The following is a 19,437-nucleotide window of genomic DNA, read 5'->3' as shown; positions in this document are numbered from 1 at the left end:
CTACATTGAAATAGGTTAAAAATATTTTAACTGCTTGTAAAAGATGTTATTGCCATTGGTAAACTACTACCTTTTCTTTACAAGTCACCAAAAAGTCTACAATATTGTATCCCTTAGAAAGGTAAATAGTTGACTCAAAGATACACTGAGGTAATAGGGAAAGAGAGACAGGGAACTTTAAAGCATAGCAATTCTGAAGAGTCTGGCTCTCCTCCCATCTAGATCTTGCTTCAGAGCCCAACCTAAAGCAGGTAGTCTTACTAACATATTCATACATACCTTTCTTTCAGACGTAATTCGTCATTTATTTTTGTCAGCTGAGAAGAATTATCTCCGGACATTTTCATTATTTCTGTAATGTCATTTTCCAACTTTTCCTTTGCCTTTATCAATTGCTCTTCTCTTTCATCTCTCTCTCTAAATTTTGCCTCCATGTCTGAATATATATAGAAAAAGGAATAGCACTGTTGTGTTATAATCAACAAAAATTTACTGACTATATCCAGTATGCCAAGCCTTGCTCCAGGAATATGTGCATATAGCAATCTCTGCCCTCATGAAAATCACATAAAGAAAATAAATAGTAAAAAAGATAGTGGTAAGTGCTAAGAGGAAAAAAAATACAAGCAGAGAAAGGAGCTAGGAAGGAGTTGTGAGGTTAAATTAGATAGGGCCTCTCTGAGATGGTGACATTTAAGTAAAAACCTGAAGGAAGTGAGGGAAGAGGATTGCAGGCAGAGGAAAAAGCAAGTGCAAAGTCCCTGAGGCAGGAACATGCTTGACATGCAAGTGTCAACAAGCAGGCCAATATGGTTGGAGTGGAATGAACAAGGGGAAGAGTAGTATGAGATGAAATCAGAGTGGTAAGAGGGCCGATGATGGTAAGGACCATAGCTTTCACTCTGAGAGAGATGGGAGCCACTGGGTGATCTTGAGCAGAGAAGTGAATGATCTGACTTGATGTTAAAAGGACTGCTCTGGCTGCTGTGTTGAGAACAGACAGAAGGGGCAAGGGCAGAAACAGGCAGACCAGGTGGCCTGCTGTTAAAGCAACTCAAATGAAAGGTGATGGGTGGCTTGGATCGAAGAGAGCAGTGGGAGTGGTGCAATGTGCTGGATTCTGACTCATTTGAAGACAGAGCAGAGAGGATCTGCTGAAGGTTACAGAGCTCAAACAAGTATTTTATCACAGTATGGCACAATAATGAGTGAAGAAGTTACACCTGAATAGTAGATATATTATTCTAACATATTACAATTCTCTCAAATCCTAGGAAGCCTACTGTATTTAATGTCTAGTAACCAGAGATATCTTCTTACCTGTCAAATTTTCTCTCAGCTTCTCCAATTCAGAAGATAGTGCGTTAAACTGTTCCTCTTTTTGGTGTAATTTATTGACAGTTTCTATTTAGGATAAAGTTAAAAATATATTAATTTCATATTTAATAAGCCACCTAGAGCTTGGCTCTCTTACAACCAAATCGAATCATACGCTTGAGATTTGAGATCACAGGGATACTAAAGGGTCCCATTACAAATCAAACTACTGTATAATGAACCTGAAGAAGCAAGCACGTATCTCTCTGCCTCCTCAAATCTGTGGACTAGGCAGGCACCAGGCATCTGCATTCCAGTCATCTCTTTCCTCCTTCCAATTAAAACTCATAAAGCTATCAACGACTAAAGCTTAAGTAAGATAATACTTTTCCCAAGTATATTTCCATTTTAATATGGAAAAAGCTTTAACTCAAAAGAAGAAAGACTTAATGCAAGTTTGAGGCTTCAAGAAGCCAATGGAATTCAGTATTACTGTGTACTGCGGGAGCTTCCAGGAGAGTGAAATTAGACTACAGGCAGCATCTACTCTGTGTACTCCCGAGGCCAGCTCCAGTTTGAGAACATATTATCTAAAGTGATCTGCTCAAACTTTAGTAAGACATACCTTCCATACTTCTCTGAACAGAAACTGCCTCCTCTGCTGCATCAATAAACTTTTCTTTCTAAAGAAAAAGAATTGGATATTCAGAATAGAAAGATTTCAACTTATAAAAAGTTTCTATCAGTTGTAACTACAACACTATCTATTTTTTGTTGCTGGTTTTGTTTCATTAAAACTAACTTATACTTAAAACACACAGGCAATTACTACCATATGTACGTTGTGCAAGTATACGCACGAGTAAATGAGGTTTGTGTATGTGTGTGTGCATGCCTGGGTATGCATGTGTATCTGTACATGTGAATGTGCATACTTATGTAGGTATATGCATGTGTGCACATACATGCAGTGCACGTGTATACTTTTTCTTCATGTTGCTACCCTCAAGTAGCAGACCTTCTCTTCAGATATCTGCCTGAGACACTGAACAGAGTTCTGAAATGCTTTATATCTGAGAGTAATCAGAACCTGTTATCCTGAAACTAAATCTGTGCCAACTACTTCTTAAACAGAAAGGGCCATCGCTCACCCACTGTCTTTTCTAAACATGACAGTAGGCCAAGATAAAAAGCACTCTCCTGGATTTCCAAAATTCTCTTTCCTGAGAATTCTGAGCTAGATACACCAAGAGAATTTTTTTTTTTTTTGTGAGGAAGACCAGCCCTGAGCTAACATCCAATGCCAATTCTCCTCTTTTTGCTGAGGAAGACTGGCCCTGGGCTAACATCCATGCCCATCTTCCTCTACTTTATATGGGATGCCGCCACAGCATGGCTTGACAAGCAGTGAGTCAGTGAGCACCCGGGATCCGAACCTGCGAACACCAGGCCACTGAAGCGGAGCACGCGCACTTAACTGCTACGCCACGGGCCGGCCCAACACCAAGAGAATTTTTAAATGAGTACTCCTAACTAACCAGGATTACAAAAATATGGGCACATGAACTACAAGTCCATCAAAGCCTACAGGTCGTCCCTGTCCACCTGTGTTATTCCCAAAGCCAGACTTCAGGGGGCAGGTTTTTCTTCAGAGTATATAGAGGAATACACTAACTTGCAAAAAAAGTAAAGCATCCTAAAAGTTTGTGGAAGAGGGCAGAAAAATTATGTGAAACTCAAAACACATTTCCTTAAAGGACATCATATTAGAACCTGGTAATTCCCAGGCCAAGTTTTTCTCAAAATGTAGCTGAAATACTATATACCAGAACTGCTCGATAGAACTCTCAACGATAGAAATGTTCTTTACTGTGCTGCTCAATATGGTAGCCACTAGTCACATGTGACTATTAAGCACTTGAAATGTGGCTAGTGCAACTAAGGAACTCAATTTTATTTAATTTTAACTCATTTAAATTTATATAGCCATATGTGAACAGTAGCCACCATAATAAACAGTGCAGCTACATATTTAGCATTTTAAAAAGTAGAAATTTGTGGGGCCGGCCCGGTGGCACAAGCGGTTAAGTGCGCGCACTCCGCTGTGGCCGCCTGGAGTTCGCCAGTTCGGATCCCGGGCATGTACCGCTTATCAGGCCATGCTGTGGCAGGCGTCCCATGTAAAGTGGAGGAAGATGGGCATGGATGTTGGCCCACGGCCAGTGTTCCTCAACCAAAAAAAAAAAGAGGAGGATTGTCGGATGTTAGCTCAGGGCCGATCTTCCTCACCAAAAAAAAAAAAAAAAAAAAGGTAGCAATTTGTAATATTGGTTTTTTTCTCCCTCTCTTTCTCTCTCTCGTGTGTGTACATGTTGTTGGGCTTCTTGGTTTGCTTGTTTTTTACTGATATACTATAGTTAAATTCATATAAGTTAATGTAGCAGTTAACAGTTTTTGTTGTTTTTGTTGAAGAAGATTCACCCTGAACTAACATTTGTTCCCAATCTTCCTCTTATTGTGTGAGGAAGACTCGCCCTGAGCTAACACTTGCCCCAATCTTCCTCTATTTTGCATGTGACATGCCACCACAGCATCACTTGATCACTTGATGAGTGGTGTAGGTCCGCACCCAGGAACTGAACCCAAACTACCGAAGCAGTGTGTGCTGAACTTAACCATTAGGCCATGGGGCCAGCCCCTGGTATTTATTTATTTTATTTTTTTATAATTTTATTTATTTATTTATTTTTCCCCCCAAAGCCCCAGTAGATAGTTGTATGTCATAGCTGCACATCCTTCTAGTTGCTGTATGTGGGACGTGGCCTCAGCACGGCTGGAGAAGCGGCGCGCCGGTGCACGCCTGGGATCTGAACTTGGGCCGCCAGTAGCGGAGTGCGCGCACCTAACTGCTAAGACACGGGGCCGGCAACCCCTGGTATTTAAATAGGAAGAAAGATCAAACACTTTTTTTTTTTTTGGTGAGGAGATCAGCCCTGAGCTAACATCCGCCAATCCTCCTCTTTTTTTTTTGCTGAGGAAGACGGCCCTGGGCTAACATCGGTGCCTATCTTCCTCCACTTTATATGGGACGCCGCCACAGCATGGCTTACCAAGCAGTACTTCGGTGCGCGCCCGGGATCCGAACCAGCGAACCCCGGGCCGCCGCAGCGGAGCGCGCGCACTTAACCGCTTGCGCCACCGGGCCGGCCCCGAAAGATCAAACACTTTTATTCACCACTGGTGTAATAAGAAGTGTAATAAGTGGGGAGTAGGAAGGTATTTGGAGGATCTGAGACAACTGACCCTTCGTAACGAACGTACCCCTTATCTAGTTTTTCCATAAGCCTATGACTTTCCTTTTCCATGACGTGTGGGTATTGCTGGCACTGATCACAATTGTCAGCCTTGATTAAGCTTGAGTTTTTGAGGCAGGACGCAAGGTACAAGGAGAACGGTTGAGAAAAGACAAGAAAAAAATGTCTTACAACTTGGGATGAAGGGAAGAGGACACATATGAAAAGTAATCTCCTGAGGTAGATTAAACTGAGTTGTAAGAGAGAATTCTTTGAATTCATTGAATTTGCACCCTGCCTTGCCAACAGAGGGTGCTGATGGTCCAGGACGGCTTGCTGCCCCACACAGCCACAAAGCATGCAGGGGAGGGTTCAAGGCCTTATTATAAATGAAACCTAACTGTGCTGGATGCATAACTCGGAAGGTTCCTATGTTTATTAAAACTAAGTAGTCAATAACATGCCAAAGCAATGCTTTACCAGAGACAAAGGAGAGATAAAAAAAAAAAAAAAAAAGTAATACCTACCTTTATTGCTAGTTTGGGTTTGAACCAATTCCCCTCAAGGTATTTATTAGCCAACGACTAATACACTCGATTTAAACCAACACTTTGAAGGAGAAAAGAAATAGGTGTAATACTTCTTTCTTTAGGGAGATTTTTGTTTTTAAACAGGAACAATTCAAATGGCCAGAAACCCTGAGATTCAGATTCCCAACAAGTAAGTACTTACCAAAATCTGAAGTTCTTTTTCCAAAGCCTCTTTCACTTGACTGACTTCACTCAAGTTTTCCTGAAGGTTATTGAGCATTAGCTCTTTCCCCTGCAGCTCTTGGGTAATGCTACTAGCCTACCGTACACAGTTATATGGGATAGAAGCAAATGAATAAAAGGAAACAAAAAAGGATGAGAAAAAAATAAAGCAAATATAAAAATTTTATGAGAAACAAACACAACCACAAAAAACTGAAAGAAATAAAGGTACAGGTAAAAAGTCGTTTTGGGTTTGTTTGTTTAACTCTATGACTTTTCACACAATCAGGTCTAGATATGATTCTCTAATAGCTATTTTAAAATAGTCAAAATAGAGTATTTTTTATACCTAAATTTGGAATATCAGCATGATCTAAAGCAGAAAGTGCAGATGCTTACTTTCTAAATGAGTTAGTTGAGCATCTTCATTTTCTGGACTTTAAAAACCTTAAGATAGGAATGGTGGATACACGTCTGTGTTATTTTATATGCTTATATGTTTATACACAAAGTATTTTAACATTTAAAATATAAACAAAATTTTAAAAATGTACTAGACAATAGTCTTATTGGCTTTCATTAAACTGATGTAAAAAAGTAGACCAACCATTAGCTACATATTCTCTACTAATTAATTTTTGTGTTTCAACTGCTATTTCGGAACCACATGAGGAGATTTGAGAAAAATTTCCTGTAATTAGGTTGTCATCTTCAGCTGAGGTTGCTTAGCCATTTTTTGCTGTTTGTCTGTCCTCACCTCTCCCCATTTAACCATCATAACCTTTCCTTTTTTGCCAATAGAGTAGCTTCTCCTGCAAAAAGTTCAGAACATTCAGCATTAATACCGGGAACTCAACTAGCGGCAGGAGGACTGGGAAAAAGTATTCATTCCTCTAACAGTCCTTAAAAATGCAGATGATGGGCACGCCCCAGTGGCCTAGTGGCAAAGTTTAGCACGCTCCGCTTCAGTGGCCTGGGTTCAGTTCCAGGGCACAGACCTACACCACTCGCCTGTCAGTGGCGATGCTGTGGCAGTGGCTCACATACAAAAAGAGGAAGACTGGCAACAGATGTTAGCTTAGGGCAAATCTTCCTTAGCAAAAAGAGGAAGATTGGCAACAGATGTTAGCTCAGGGCGAATCTTCCTTAGCCAAAAAAAAAAAAGATGATGACATTTAACAAGGCTAGTTAGTAAGAAATGTAGCTGGCGAATGTTTCATATAATTTCCTTGATCTAAAGCATACTTGTCCAGTCCTCCCTCAAAAAAGGAATAGATCCTGTTTTCATTGTGACATAGAAAAAACTCCAATGAGACATAAGTGGCATTGCAAAGGGCTCTAGGCTCTTAACCTTAATTTTGCTGTGAATGTTATTTATCACAGCACATTAACTTACAAAAGTCAAGTGGCACTCAGAGTTCACATTCTGTTTTTATATATAACGCTATGGACAAAATAATTACGCAGGAGGGAAAGGAGGAGATGATCTTCTATGTATAGTCTATCTCCTTCATTCAATTCATTTGCCTTAACACCGTCATCTTAGGGAGTTCTCTATTTTAGAAAGAGATTATAGACTGGAACCAAGCTTAAACAGGAGATCACACAGCACGGCCCAGAGATAAAGTAATAAAGTACCCAGACAACAGGAAACCAAAATAAGTTCACATAGTTGAGCTATTATTTTCTCTAATCTCCTCAGATGAAACCACACTCAAGGCACTCAGAAGATACTATACTCAACTGAGAAATTTGTTAGCACCAAGCAATCTGTTTTAATTAAATCAGGAATTTGGAGGATGAATTACCTCAACTCAAAAATAACATAATGTAAAATATGAATAACAAATGGAAAATAAAAAGATGGAGATGTCGATACAAACCTTGCCACTTTCAGCATTCTTTTCAATCTCTAAATTTTTAATCTGTTTCTCAGCTGCCTCAAGCTGCTGTCTAAGTTGCTCGATTTCCGATTTACCTTCGGAACTGGCTTTCCGAAGTGCATCAAGATCCATGAGCTTTTCTTCGGTAGCCTTGAGCTGTGATGTAAAATTATCAATAACCTTGGTTTGTTCATTGCATTTGGCTTGTAGTGCCTCTAGCTCCTTTACCTTTATTTCAGCTTCCTGTAACTTGTTTAAGGTGTCTTCCATTTCTACTAGATGCTGGTCTTCTGCTTTGTCCAGTTTCGATTTGATGGCTTCCAGACTGTTCTCTTTCTCTTTAATGACTTGCATCAGTTTAGCCCTGAGGGCTTCTAACTCTTTAGCGTGAGCAGACCGTTCGGAGTCTTGCTTATTCTGCAAATTTTCTATTTCGTGCTGGTAATCTAGTCTCATTTTCTCTATTTGTGTTTTTAACTCAGCAAATTCTGCTGTCTCCGTTCCAACCCCCTTGCTGAAAGACACCTTCAGTTCCTCCATTGCCTGCTGGTGGGACGCGATGGCAGTCTCCAGCTTGGACTTCCACAGAGCTATCACATCCGAATTCTCCTTGTTGGCATGATCAAGCTTGCTTTTCAACGACTCGTTCTCTTTGGAAAGCTTCTCTGTGCTGACCTGAAGAGCCTTTATCTCCTTCTGATGCGTCTCTTCCCGAGCTCCAAAATGCTCCTTCAGAGAAGTGATTTCCCTCTGGTGGTCAGTATGGGTGGCTTCTAACTTTTCTTGCAAAGAGCTTATCTCTTGCAAAAGGGAGAGTGACATATCAACATCCCCAGCAGGCTTATTGGACTCTAGCCTTCTGCGCAGCTCAGCTACTTCCTGTACTCTCAGTGCTAGGTCTTTTTCTAGTTCCATTATACGAGACTTTTCTGACACTGTAGCCACCTATTAACAGCAGTCCAAAGAAAAAGAGATCATTTAAATAACAAATCACTGACGATTTTCTTTAACCTTGAAGGTCTTTAATAACTACCCCATCTCAGGCAGCAGTCCAGCTACTACAAATGCCTACGTGTCAATCTACCTCTAATTGCAATAATAGCTTATACCCAATTCTGGGAGCCCCAATTCCAAATTATAATCTTTGGCAAATTTCTACCATTTTGAGATGTTAAAGGGATCTAAAATTGATATAGAGTTTAACTCGCTCCAAAAATATTTCTTTTTCTTCTAAAGAAACTTAAATCAGGGAAGTATTAACTGATAATAAGTTAATGGAAACAGTAACTTTCAAAGTTCTCAGATACATCTGAGAGATAAGAAAGAATCCTTCACATTTTGACTGTTTTTTCTACCCCACTTCACCCAGGGTGGATAAATGCTCATCAATCTGATGGAGGTGATTTTACAGACCATGCTGTCCAGTATAGTAGCCATTAGCCACATATGGCTACTAAGCACTTGCAATATGGCTCATCTGAAGTGACATGTGCTATAAGTATAAAATATACATCAGATTTTGAATACTTAGGAAAGAAAGAACATAAAATATCTTGTTAAGAATTTTTATATTGATTATATAATGAAATGATAATATTTTCAATACATTGGTTTAAATATATTGTTAATTTCATGTTTCTTTTACCTATTAAAATGTATGTTAATGTGGGTACCAGAAAATTTTCAATTATATATAAATGTGGCTCATATTATACTTCCTCCTATTGCATAGCACTGTATATATATATTATATAGTATACTATATATATTATATAGTAAAATTACCTATCAAATGTTTCAATGAAAATAGCATCAGCTGTAGAATAAAAGCCTCAATTGGATAATAAAGAATTAATTTACTATTAATTAATAAAGAATAAATTATTAATTAATTAATAAAAGGACAGAGTAAGAATGATTACTTACCTGCAATTATATATAAGAATCTTACACAGAGTTCCCTTTTCAGGTTTTATGATTCTATCAGCATTGTGATATACACGTCTTGTTCCCCTAACCCAGTGGTTCTCAGACTTCAGTGAACACAGGAATCACCGGGGATGGATGTCTAAAATGCAGGTTCCCAGTTACTCCCATATATTTTGATTCTATTTGAGCTCTGGAATAGTACCCGGGAATCTACTTTTTTAAACAAACACCCCAGGACTAGGAAAAACACTTTCTTAACCTGTCTCCTTTTATTCCTAGGATATTATTTCCCTCTGCTACCTGTTAGGCAGTCAGTTTAGTACATAAAACATGGGAAATGGTAGCTTCAGGCATAAAAATTAATTATTTGACTAACCTGGGAAATAGAAGGTAACATGAATGATTTGAAAACACCAGTGAGTCCCAAATTCCAAGGATCAAAACTCCTCTAGACTGAAGACTCCTCTCCCACACTGCCTTTATTGGGACATAAAGTAATGGATGTGTGTTTCCTTCATTTCCTCAGCCCACTACAGGCTGTGATATGGATACAAACTAAAATGTCCACGAGAGGGCCGGCCCCGTGGCTTAGTGGTTAAGTGCGCGCGCTCCGCTACTGGCAGCCCAGGTTCGGATCCTGGGCGTGCATCGACGCACTGCTTCTCTGGCCATGCTGACGCCGCGTCCCACATACAGCAACCAGAAGGACGTGCAACTATGATATACAACTATCTACTAGGGCTTTGGGGAAAAAAAAAAAGGAGGAGGATTGGCAATAGATGTTAGCTCAGAGCCGGTCTTAGCAAAAAAAAGAGGAGGATTAGCACGGATGTTAGCTCAGGGCTGATCTTCCTCAAAAAAAAAAAAAAAAAAAAGTCCACGAGAGAAGCGGTAAAGAAAGCACTTGGTGCTCCAGGAGGGCATAATCAAGTCAGTGAATAGTTCAGAGCCAACTATAACTGCTGTGTTTCAGGGTTATAGGTGCTTCAGGTTACAGATGTTAATTCATTTACATACTTTTTCTAGGGGGGGGGGGGAGTCCAAGAGTTTGTTACCACAAAATAAGGTGCAAAACACTAACAAACCCTATTGCTACAAGGTCTATAACATGAGTAAATTAAATCCAATAGGGTAATAGTTCTTAGTCACAACAGTCAAACTGAGAAAACACCAAGCAAAAAATAAGTGAAAACAATAAAGAGTGTGATTATACCTTATGTAGCATTTTCACAGCACTTCTATTTTTTATTTTATTTCTCAAAGTCTGTCCTCAGACGAAACTATGTGTCTGCCTCTCCTGGTAGTTTGAGGCCATAAAAGTCAGGTATCATTTCTTATTCTTGCTAATATCTCTACAGCACCAAGCACACTGTTAATAAACTGGACTGATTGGCTTAGAGAAATTCTAAAGTGCTTCCTAAAAAGGAATGTAGGTGATATGAAACTTATATGCATCACTGGTTAGTTTCACACTTGGTAAACCAAGAGTGAGGATCAATAGAAGATACAAGTTGTTATAGAAAGGTAACAGCTTGAAGCTGAAATACTTGAATAAATCATGCTGTGAATGGATGCCTTCTTATCCACAGCAAAAAAAAAAAAAAAAAAGCATCCAAGTTGTTCGCTAACGAAGCTGTATGGGAGAGGAGTTCAGAAGTAAAAAAATATCCTTATCTCAACAGCCAGCGACACTAAAGGAGCTCAGTCTTATTGTTAGTCCCTTGTATTTCCCAGATCATCTGGCTCTCAGGTAACAAAGAAACAGCACCAAACTACCAGGTTTTTTTCTTACCAAATACACAGGAGATATTAGTTTTGAGGCCAACCGAGGATATTTTCTTTCTTCTTAAAACATAAAAACTTATGATTTAGAGAAGAAAAATTAATTATCTAGATTTTTAGATCAGTCAATGATTTTTTTCAACAAGAGAAATTTCTACAAGTACTAATAATTCAAAAGAAAAAAATTAGGATATCAAATTTGATCAGAGACAGTAATTTTTGAAATTTTAAAGCTAAAGATCTGGGCAATTTAGCTATTGACAGTCAAATTCATGATTTAAAAGGTATATATGCATACATGTTTCCTTATATGTAAATGACTCAGATTATTTCTTAAATCTTTCAGCACAAAACTACTTCCAAAATAGACACCATCCTATGGTGGTTAAGGGCATAGACTCTGGGGCCAAATGGCCTAGACACAAATCCTGGCTCCACTGTTACTATTAGCTGTGTGACCTTGGGCAAATTATTTTACCTCTTTGTGCCTCAGCGTCCTCATCGGTAAAATGGGGACACTACTATTACCTCCCTCCTGGGGCTGTGGTGAGACTGAATAAGTCAGTACTTGTAAAGTGCTCAGAACAGTGCCTGGCACGAAGCAAGCACCATATAGGTGCTTTCATACATAAATAAGCAAAAACAGGACTATGCACTGGCTCTGAGGGCCAAACACAGTGAGCTGGGAGTTGTGAGAAGCCATTCTGTTCCCAACACACTTTTCCCTCCTGACCACTGCGATTTTAATCTAGTGGGTGACAGAAAGGAAGGAAATGCAAAGGTATCAAGAAAAAACAATACCTGGGGTGAAAGTCCTTAACTCTCATTAAAAAGAGCCAATGTTTCAATTTCTTCCCCCAAGAGGCCAGGGAAGAAGGCAGGAAAACAACAATGATAAAAAATTACTTAGAAAACCCAGTAACTAGGAGTATGAGAATAAGAGGACAATTGACTGCTTGTGGCAAACTGGAGAAATGTATTTCAAGGATGAATACAAAGACTCTCAAATGCAGTTGTGGATGTCCATGCAGTCTATACAGTTGTGAAGTTTCTGATCTTGATTTTGGCTGAGTTAACCAAAGGAATAAATCTTTACCTTTGACAAAAGATTTGATATAAAACACCTGTGCCTACCCATCAGTCTAAGCTCACGAACACCTGAACAGTACTAAGACCAAACTCCGGTTGAACCACTGGGTCAAGGCTTAGGCCAAGTGCAAGGCATGTCACCCAAAGTGTCCACCACTCACATACATGGGTCTGCTTCATGAAATAGTGAAAACCATTACCCTAGTGTCTTCTAACTCCCTCTGGAGTTTGTCAGCTTTGGTCTTTTCAAAGAGCAGGCTCTGTTCAAGCTCCTTAATGCGGGCATGCTCCAGTTTGGTCTGCGTCTGTTAGTAAAAAGGAAGAGGAAGAGACACAACAGTGCCACCATGACATGCCAGCATAAGAGGAGAGAGAGCGGCATGCAGGCTGAGCCACCAGTACCTTCTGCCAAAGGAGGAACAAAAAGGGTAATGGAGAAGGGAAGAGGACGGAACTGAGATGAGGAGGCTGGGAGTGAGGATGAATGCTATGGAAGGATGAGGTGGGCAGGGGACATGAGCTAGTCTGATGAGAATGCAAAAACGAAAAACATATGAGGCAAGATGAAAAGTGTCAGATGCATGCAGCCAAATATAAGTATATTGATAAGTGAAGTTTATCAGCACAAATTAGAATAGTTAATATTCCTCTAAACTATCATTTTCCCCCCTCCCCACAACAGCTATTTGACAATAATGTGTATGTAACTGACTCGGTTACTTTAAAAAGTACATTGACCCTCAAAATGATCCTCGCTATCATCTACATAAGGAAAAGGTAACGTCATAAATCTTCTAAGTGTTCAATGAGTCCCTAGAGCAGATCCTTGCACTTGGACATACAGTTTGATGTGAAGAAGGGTCAAGTATTAAACCTAATGAAAGGACTCTAGAAACAAGAGCTAAGGAAATCACACCAATGCCCTTTGCTGACATAAGCAAGAAGACACTGAGATGCTAAGCAAAATTCTCACAACTGACAGGCGAGGAGCCACTAAAGCTCTAATTTCCTTCCCACAGTGCATTTTCCAAAGGCTATTTGTCACCAGGGGAAAAAAAGGGAGGGGGGAATCAAATTCATAAAGAGAACATTCAGTAATAATTATGCTCGACAGCCTCCATCTCTGAGACTCAGAGCAGGAGAAAAGTTCAGCTAGAACTGGTGAGGGTTCATTATCTTGATCCTAAGATGAAGTAGTTCTTATTAGCTCAGAGGTAAGAAATGGTGATTCAACACAAAGGCATGAGTTTGAACTCCAGGCAAAATTGCTGTAAGATCCTAAAGTGAGACTCCTCATCATCACTTACTCAGATATAACCTGATGGAGAACCCAGAAGGCAATCTCTTTCTAACAAGTTTTAGTGCAGGAGAATCTTTATCAATTTGAAATAATCCAGGTATCAGTCTGAATGTACCTCTTTCCCCACTCACCTGTCCTATCCAAGAGGTTATCAACATAATCAACTGATAAGACCTATTGACTGAGCTGCTCCCAGCAGTTTTAGTTACTCGCATTAATTTAAATATTTTATGGTTCTAACTGGTCAGATCTATTAGTTTAAACAATTATGGGCAATGAGAAAATGACAATAAACTCTAAAGTAAAGAAAGTCGTGCAGAGCTTAAATAGAAGGTGGAATGTTCTACATTATAAACATCTTTACTCACTCCAGTGATACTGTGGGGATTTCAATGTAGTCAAGAGGTCACTTTGCTTGTGAACCAGGTATAAACAATCATGGAATACTTAAAAGGTGAACAGAAAATTTTTAAAAAATTCTCACCAGCTTCAACTCTTTACACTCAACGAAAATAATGAAATAAAATTTAAATTCTATGTAACTAACTGTCTGGATAGTTTCGTTGGTCCATATGTGCCTTAGACAGAAGTTGTTCAATTTCTCTGCTTTTACAAGAAAATAATCTAATCCAGATCTACATAATTGGGGTCACAGCCTCAAGAAGTGAAATCCAAAACTAACAGGAAAAAACAAAGGCAACAGAACCTTTCTTCACCTCTTGACACTGAGTTCAGTGTCCTCTGGGTGAAAGATCACCACTTTCAGATAAAAAGCAAATATCCATTGAATGTGATCTTCTCCCCATTCCGAGATCTTCCAGACGACCGCAGCAACACCTCCTTTCGGGGTTGTGCCTACAGATGATCCGGGACTCCACAGAGCATGCGATCAATCATCCGCAAGGGAACTAGTGACCCACTTCCATGCCACGGTATGGAGTAAAAATGTTACATAGAACGGACAACTCTCCTTTTAAATTATTCCTTTCTTAAAGAAGGCAGAGTATCCCAGGAGAAAAGTCCTGAGACAGGGCGCTGAGAGGGAAAGCAAAGGCTCTGGAGAAGCGCACGAGAGAGGCGGAGGGAGACCCCATGCAGACTGACACCAGCAGCAGCGGAGCCTGTTTGAGAAGGAGAGAGGAGACCCAGAGCACTGAAGTAGCTTCACAAAAAGGAAACCTTCAGAACGGAGGCTTTTTTTTTAAAGTTAAGTCTTGAGTTGTCTAGTTCAGCTGCCAGGAGGTGGTAGGAAGAACAGTTCTTTGTTTAAATTTTGTTCTCTTGTGGTGGTAAATCAAAGTAAAAAGTTTTTAGGGCCTTTCAATTGGCATCACAGCTGGCAGGGTGCACGGGGAAGCCATGGTCTCAAGGCCAGTTTGGTAAGATCTGAATTGGGTGTTTGATCTTAACCAGGAGGAGGAAGGAAAAGAAAAATACCCACATGTCTAGTAGCACTGCCACTAGAAAAATCTCACTTCAATAATAATAAATTTAAAACAGTGTTATCTCTGAAGAATGCTTGCCTCTAGTTTCACAAACTAGGGAAAAGACTGCAGCAACAAACTGAAGTTTGAATTTCTTGTCAGCTGCACTGGCAGGCATCAGCCAGCAGGGGGAGCGCACACAAAAGGCAATCAGTCTGGGGCTCCCAAGTCCCTTACACTCTTGTGGGAATAAAATAAGAAACTTTCCCACAGAATTTCTGTAACTCCATCTAATAATTTTTATGTTGCGGTCACCCATCATCTCTTTCGAAAGAATTCTATTAATCCATTATGAATTAAGTGAAGGTAGCGAGGCCCCCAGATAAAATTTTTTTTTTTCTTTTCTGGCAAAATTTTTTATAAAGCAAACATTTGTCTGTGTGTTAAATAAATGGATTTATAGAGCTCAGTCATTACATACAATTTCTTCAGGATACAAATGTAACTGCTTTGAAAGCCACATGCACAGAAATATTAAGGTCGATGTCTCAAGGTCAGATTATGCAGTTAGTATTTGAGTATATCAATAAGCATTTTAATCTGTAATCAATCTGTGTTAACAAGGGAAATATCCACACAGTTAAGTGCCCTCTTACATTCTCAGGATCTTCAGAAATCTGGCTCTTTTGCTATCAGTAAAAAAATAAAAAAATTAACAACAAAAGAGATATTTAACTAAAGTTTCAATATGTGTTAGGGTTTCAAAATAACTTTGATTAATTTCAAGTAAGTTTACCAGACAGACTACACTAGTCTAGTGCTGCTGTAAATAATTTAACTTGCCCTCCCCAAAACACCACAGGCTATACTTCATATGAATTAGATGATGATATGAGACTTTGGGGTGTTTTTAAATGGATGAGAACAACACAAAAGTCAACTAAAGGAATGTGACTATATATGAAACGAATGAAGACGCTATCTATTAAATTATTAATAATCCATTAAATTCTGGGCCTTATAAAACTAGAACTTCAGAAAATGTTTCCCTTACTCTTTGTTGACTGTAAAGATATATTTATTTGCAAAGAAATTAGAGTTCCTGTTTGGAAGGGTCTCTGAAATTTAAGAATGGTGTGAGCAGTCAACAGCCTCTAAGATTTTAATGGTAGCAAAAATGTATATTCTGAGAACTTCACAAACAAGTACAATTTTCACTAAAATATTACAGATTAAAGAACCAAAAATCTGCAAAGTTGGAAAAAGTTATTAATTTACATGTCATATATCTAGCAGTGTCTTAAAAAGCATCAAAACCATTTAATTCTGGTGTCTAAAAAACTAATATGAATAATTGTTAAAAGATGAGAAACCTGATGCTAAAGGAAAATCTCTATGAATTTAAAATATGCTGTGGAAGTAAGAGAAGTTGAAATACAAATTGCTCTCGATTTTTGCTCTGATAAATTACTTTTATAAAAATCAACTGCTAGAACATATATTTATTACTTTTATAAGGTTATGAAGAATTTTTCCAGCTTAACTGAAAAGCGAAGCTGAGACAAAGCAAAAAGCTTTGTTTTGGACTATTATGATGAAATAAAAAATGCTCTTTAAAATGCAATTTCTGATCATCAGAGGAACATACAGAGTCTTTCTTAGGACACACTGCCAGATTTATGATTTAATTCCAATTCATGGTTTTGAATTTTGAAGCAAAGAAAAGAGTAGTGAAAATTTTACTCGGCCACAGGAGTTGGGACAGCATAGCCACAGGCTCGAGAACTGGCTCCATCACCTCAGCCATAAGACACGTCCACAGCCCAGCCTGGCCAGAGGCTGGCATTCCTGCCATTCCCTCTGCTGCCTGTTCTGGCCACATGTATCAGCTGGCACAATGCTTTCATTCATAGTTCTGAATACTGGTACCCATAAAAGCTTTAGGAGAGCTGGAGGGGTTTTACCTCAAGATCGCCTTTAGTAATTGATTCTTCCTCAACCCGGAATTGAAGGTCCTCAACCTTCCTGTGGAACAAAATCGAAACAAAGCACTTGAAGTAAAATCTGCCTTACCAAAAAATAAAATAAAAATCTATAATCAATACCCTGGTGAATTTAGCAGATAATGGTGGAAAGAAATGCCTTAGAGACATAGAAAATAAAGAAATGTATCTTTAGGCCTCTGCTTTATAAATCTAAGAGCTCTACTCAGGAAACTCCAAGGTTCTCTCCAGGTACTGATTCCAGGAGGCATGAGAAAAATCAACTGGTTCCCTTGGTCACAACCACCAGAATGGATCTAATCCAGACAAGATCAGCCTACAGGAAAAAGGTCTGATTACCACAGAAATACGTTTGAGAATACAAATCTATAATTTCTATCATCCAATAACAGAACATAGGGGAAAGTGGCACAGAAAACACATCTCTCCCAGAAAACACACCCCACGTCAGGTATTTTAGGGTGAGGTTAGCAGGCTACCCATGCAGAGATTCCCAGGACAATACTAGGACCTGTTCCAAGACTGGGAGAGTAAGGTTGTGAACAATTTGGAGGAGAAGCAATCGAGGATCCTATTTCTTTGCTTCTAAAATGCACATTTTAGGGGCCGGCCCGGTGGCATAGCGGCTGGGTTTGCGCACTCTGCTTCGGCAGCCCGGGGACCTATGCACCAGTCATCAAGCCATGCTGAGGCGGCATCCCACATAGAGCAACTAGAAGGATGTGCAACTATGACATACAACTATCTACTGGGGCTTTCGGGAGAAAAAAAGGAAAAAAGGAGGAAGATTGGCAACAGATGTTAGCTCAGGGCCAATCTTCCTTATAAAATAAAATAAAATGCACGTTTTTTCACATTTTAAAATATCTGATATTGGGTGTGGGTTTCAATCAATGCCATCCCCAAAGTCAAAGAACATTGATGGTCTGAAGATTTATAAAATCTGGGTGACATCCTCGATATGAATCTTTACAAAATTGGGTGTAAGAGAAGGAAGAAAAGGTGGACAAAGTTCATAACCTACATGAAAAAAACAAAAATCTTTCAAACTCACTAGCATTTCTAGCAAAATTAGGAATAAAAAAATATCCTCAGTTATATATATATATATGACCATAGGTTAAAGCCCTCATGCTTATTGCGGAGCCGGCGGGACATGTCTACGGCCCAGAGGTCAGTACAGCAAGAGCCAGTTTTGGAACAGAAGCCAATGGTACTGATGCCTTGGCATTGAGAGGGGCCTAGGAGGGTCTGCTGCTGTCTCTTTTTCACTTGTAGCCATATTTAAGATGCGAGGAGAATTTCCTATGTATGGCGTTTCTCTCTCCGGTGAGAAAGTAATTTCCTTGTTAAGAGACTCTTGTCACACCTCCACTGTATCCCCTCACCAAAGCAGCACTTATGACTGTCCTGAGCTCACAGTTATACTAATAACTACTGAATGAAGTCGCTATCAGACATGACAGAAGATGGCACTAAATGCAACAGAGGACAAACGTCCCACAACCCAGAAATGTTCAAATGGTTTTTTCAGAGATCTTGTTTGTTCATGGCCTCAAAAAACGTTTTATAAGAAGCAAACTGTCTCACACAATTTAGCACTTGCTTTCATCCTGACCTGGATAATCCTCTAATTGCTTCACGTGAGGTTTTGTTTTCCTAATAAGGTACTGAGTTTCTTAAGAACAGGGACCTTATATCCCTCACCAGGCATCATACAATTTCATTAGATGCATGGAATGTGTTTCATAAACACTAGGGAACTTGGACCTGGAATATCCTCTCACCAGGAACGGCTCCAGGTGGAAGGTGGGTTTGAATTCACTCCACAACCCTGACTAAGCCTATCCTCAAGAGGATGCTTGCACACAGGGGGCTCAATAAATATTTGTTAAATTAATCAGGCCATGTTTAGATGATTCCAAAGTTCTCGAAAAAAGTCAAATCAAAGCAAACCCTCCTCATACAATATGAAGAGATCAATTTCCACTGAACACACAGTCATTCCTTTGGTTCTAAGGGTTGGCAGCAATAAGGTTGTTAATGGTACACATTTTGCCTAAGGTCGTTTAAAAGGAAAAGGCCATGCTTGCACCAGGGAACAGTCTGGGATCACCTTTTCTCCTCTTCAAGTTGGTTGAGAAGCTCCACCTTCTCTCTGTCAGCAGCTTCCACCATTGTTCGCAGCTGGTCCATCTTCGCCTCCAATTCCAGGACATGCTGGGGAAGGCAAGGATGTCAGTGAGTGGCCTCTTCCTGACCCAGATACAGGCTCAAGGACGCCTCCAAAGAGCTATGGCTAAGTGGTATCATCATAGGTTGGCATTACTCTAAAACCTTTCCCGTTAAAATGCTTTCTAAGATCTTTAATAGGTTATTCTCAGCAGCATTCCTGGAAGCTAGATGATGCAAAACCACACCATTAAAGCAATAGAGGGCAATATTAAAACAATTCTCATCTTTTTTGAAGCTGAAACTCATACAAAGGATAATCTATAAAGCAGGAGTTTTAATGGCTGGTCAAGTCCTAGTAAACAAGCTCTCCTAACACATACAGGCCAAAAGACCTGGACGGAAAGATCAAAACGGAAGGTAGACTCAAGAAAATCAAAACTTCATCTTTACGATGATGCAAACTGGTACCCCAGGTCACTGCTTTCAAACA

General features: G+C 39.5%; 1 protein-coding gene across 10 annotated transcripts in view; it reads right to left on the bottom strand.

Annotated features, from left to right (window-relative positions):
- The window catches only part of CLIP1 (CAP-Gly domain containing linker protein 1), a 124,015-nt gene that overhangs the window by 48,171 nt on the left and 56,407 nt on the right, over positions 1-19,437 (bottom strand). For 8 of the 10 annotated variants that reach the window (XM_058531331.1, XM_058531337.1, XM_058531334.1 and 5 more), the window contains 8 exons: positions 18,889-18,992; positions 16,734-16,794; positions 12,246-12,350; positions 7,246-8,190; positions 5,343-5,459; positions 1,943-2,000; positions 1,321-1,404; positions 280-436 (listed from right to left, as the gene is read on the bottom strand). In XM_058531331.1, coding sequence (XP_058387314.1) covers positions 280-436; positions 1,321-1,404; positions 1,943-2,000; positions 5,343-5,459; positions 7,246-8,190; positions 12,246-12,350; positions 16,734-16,794; positions 18,889-18,992 — 1,631 coding nt within the window. The remainder of the gene's footprint in view (positions 1-279; positions 437-1,320; positions 1,405-1,942; positions 2,001-5,342; positions 5,460-7,245; positions 8,191-12,245; positions 12,351-16,733; positions 16,795-18,888; positions 18,993-19,437) is intronic. The other 2 variants (XM_058531339.1, XM_058531341.1) reach the window with 1 other exon arrangement.

The sequence above is a fragment of the Diceros bicornis genome, chromosome 35 (genome assembly GCF_020826845.1).
Source record: "Diceros bicornis minor isolate mBicDic1 chromosome 35, mDicBic1.mat.cur, whole genome shotgun sequence".
Taxonomy (NCBI): Eukaryota; Metazoa; Chordata; class Mammalia; order Perissodactyla; family Rhinocerotidae; genus Diceros; species Diceros bicornis.
The sequence above is the reverse complement of the archived record's forward strand: the minus strand, read 5'-3'. Positions and strand labels throughout refer to the sequence as shown.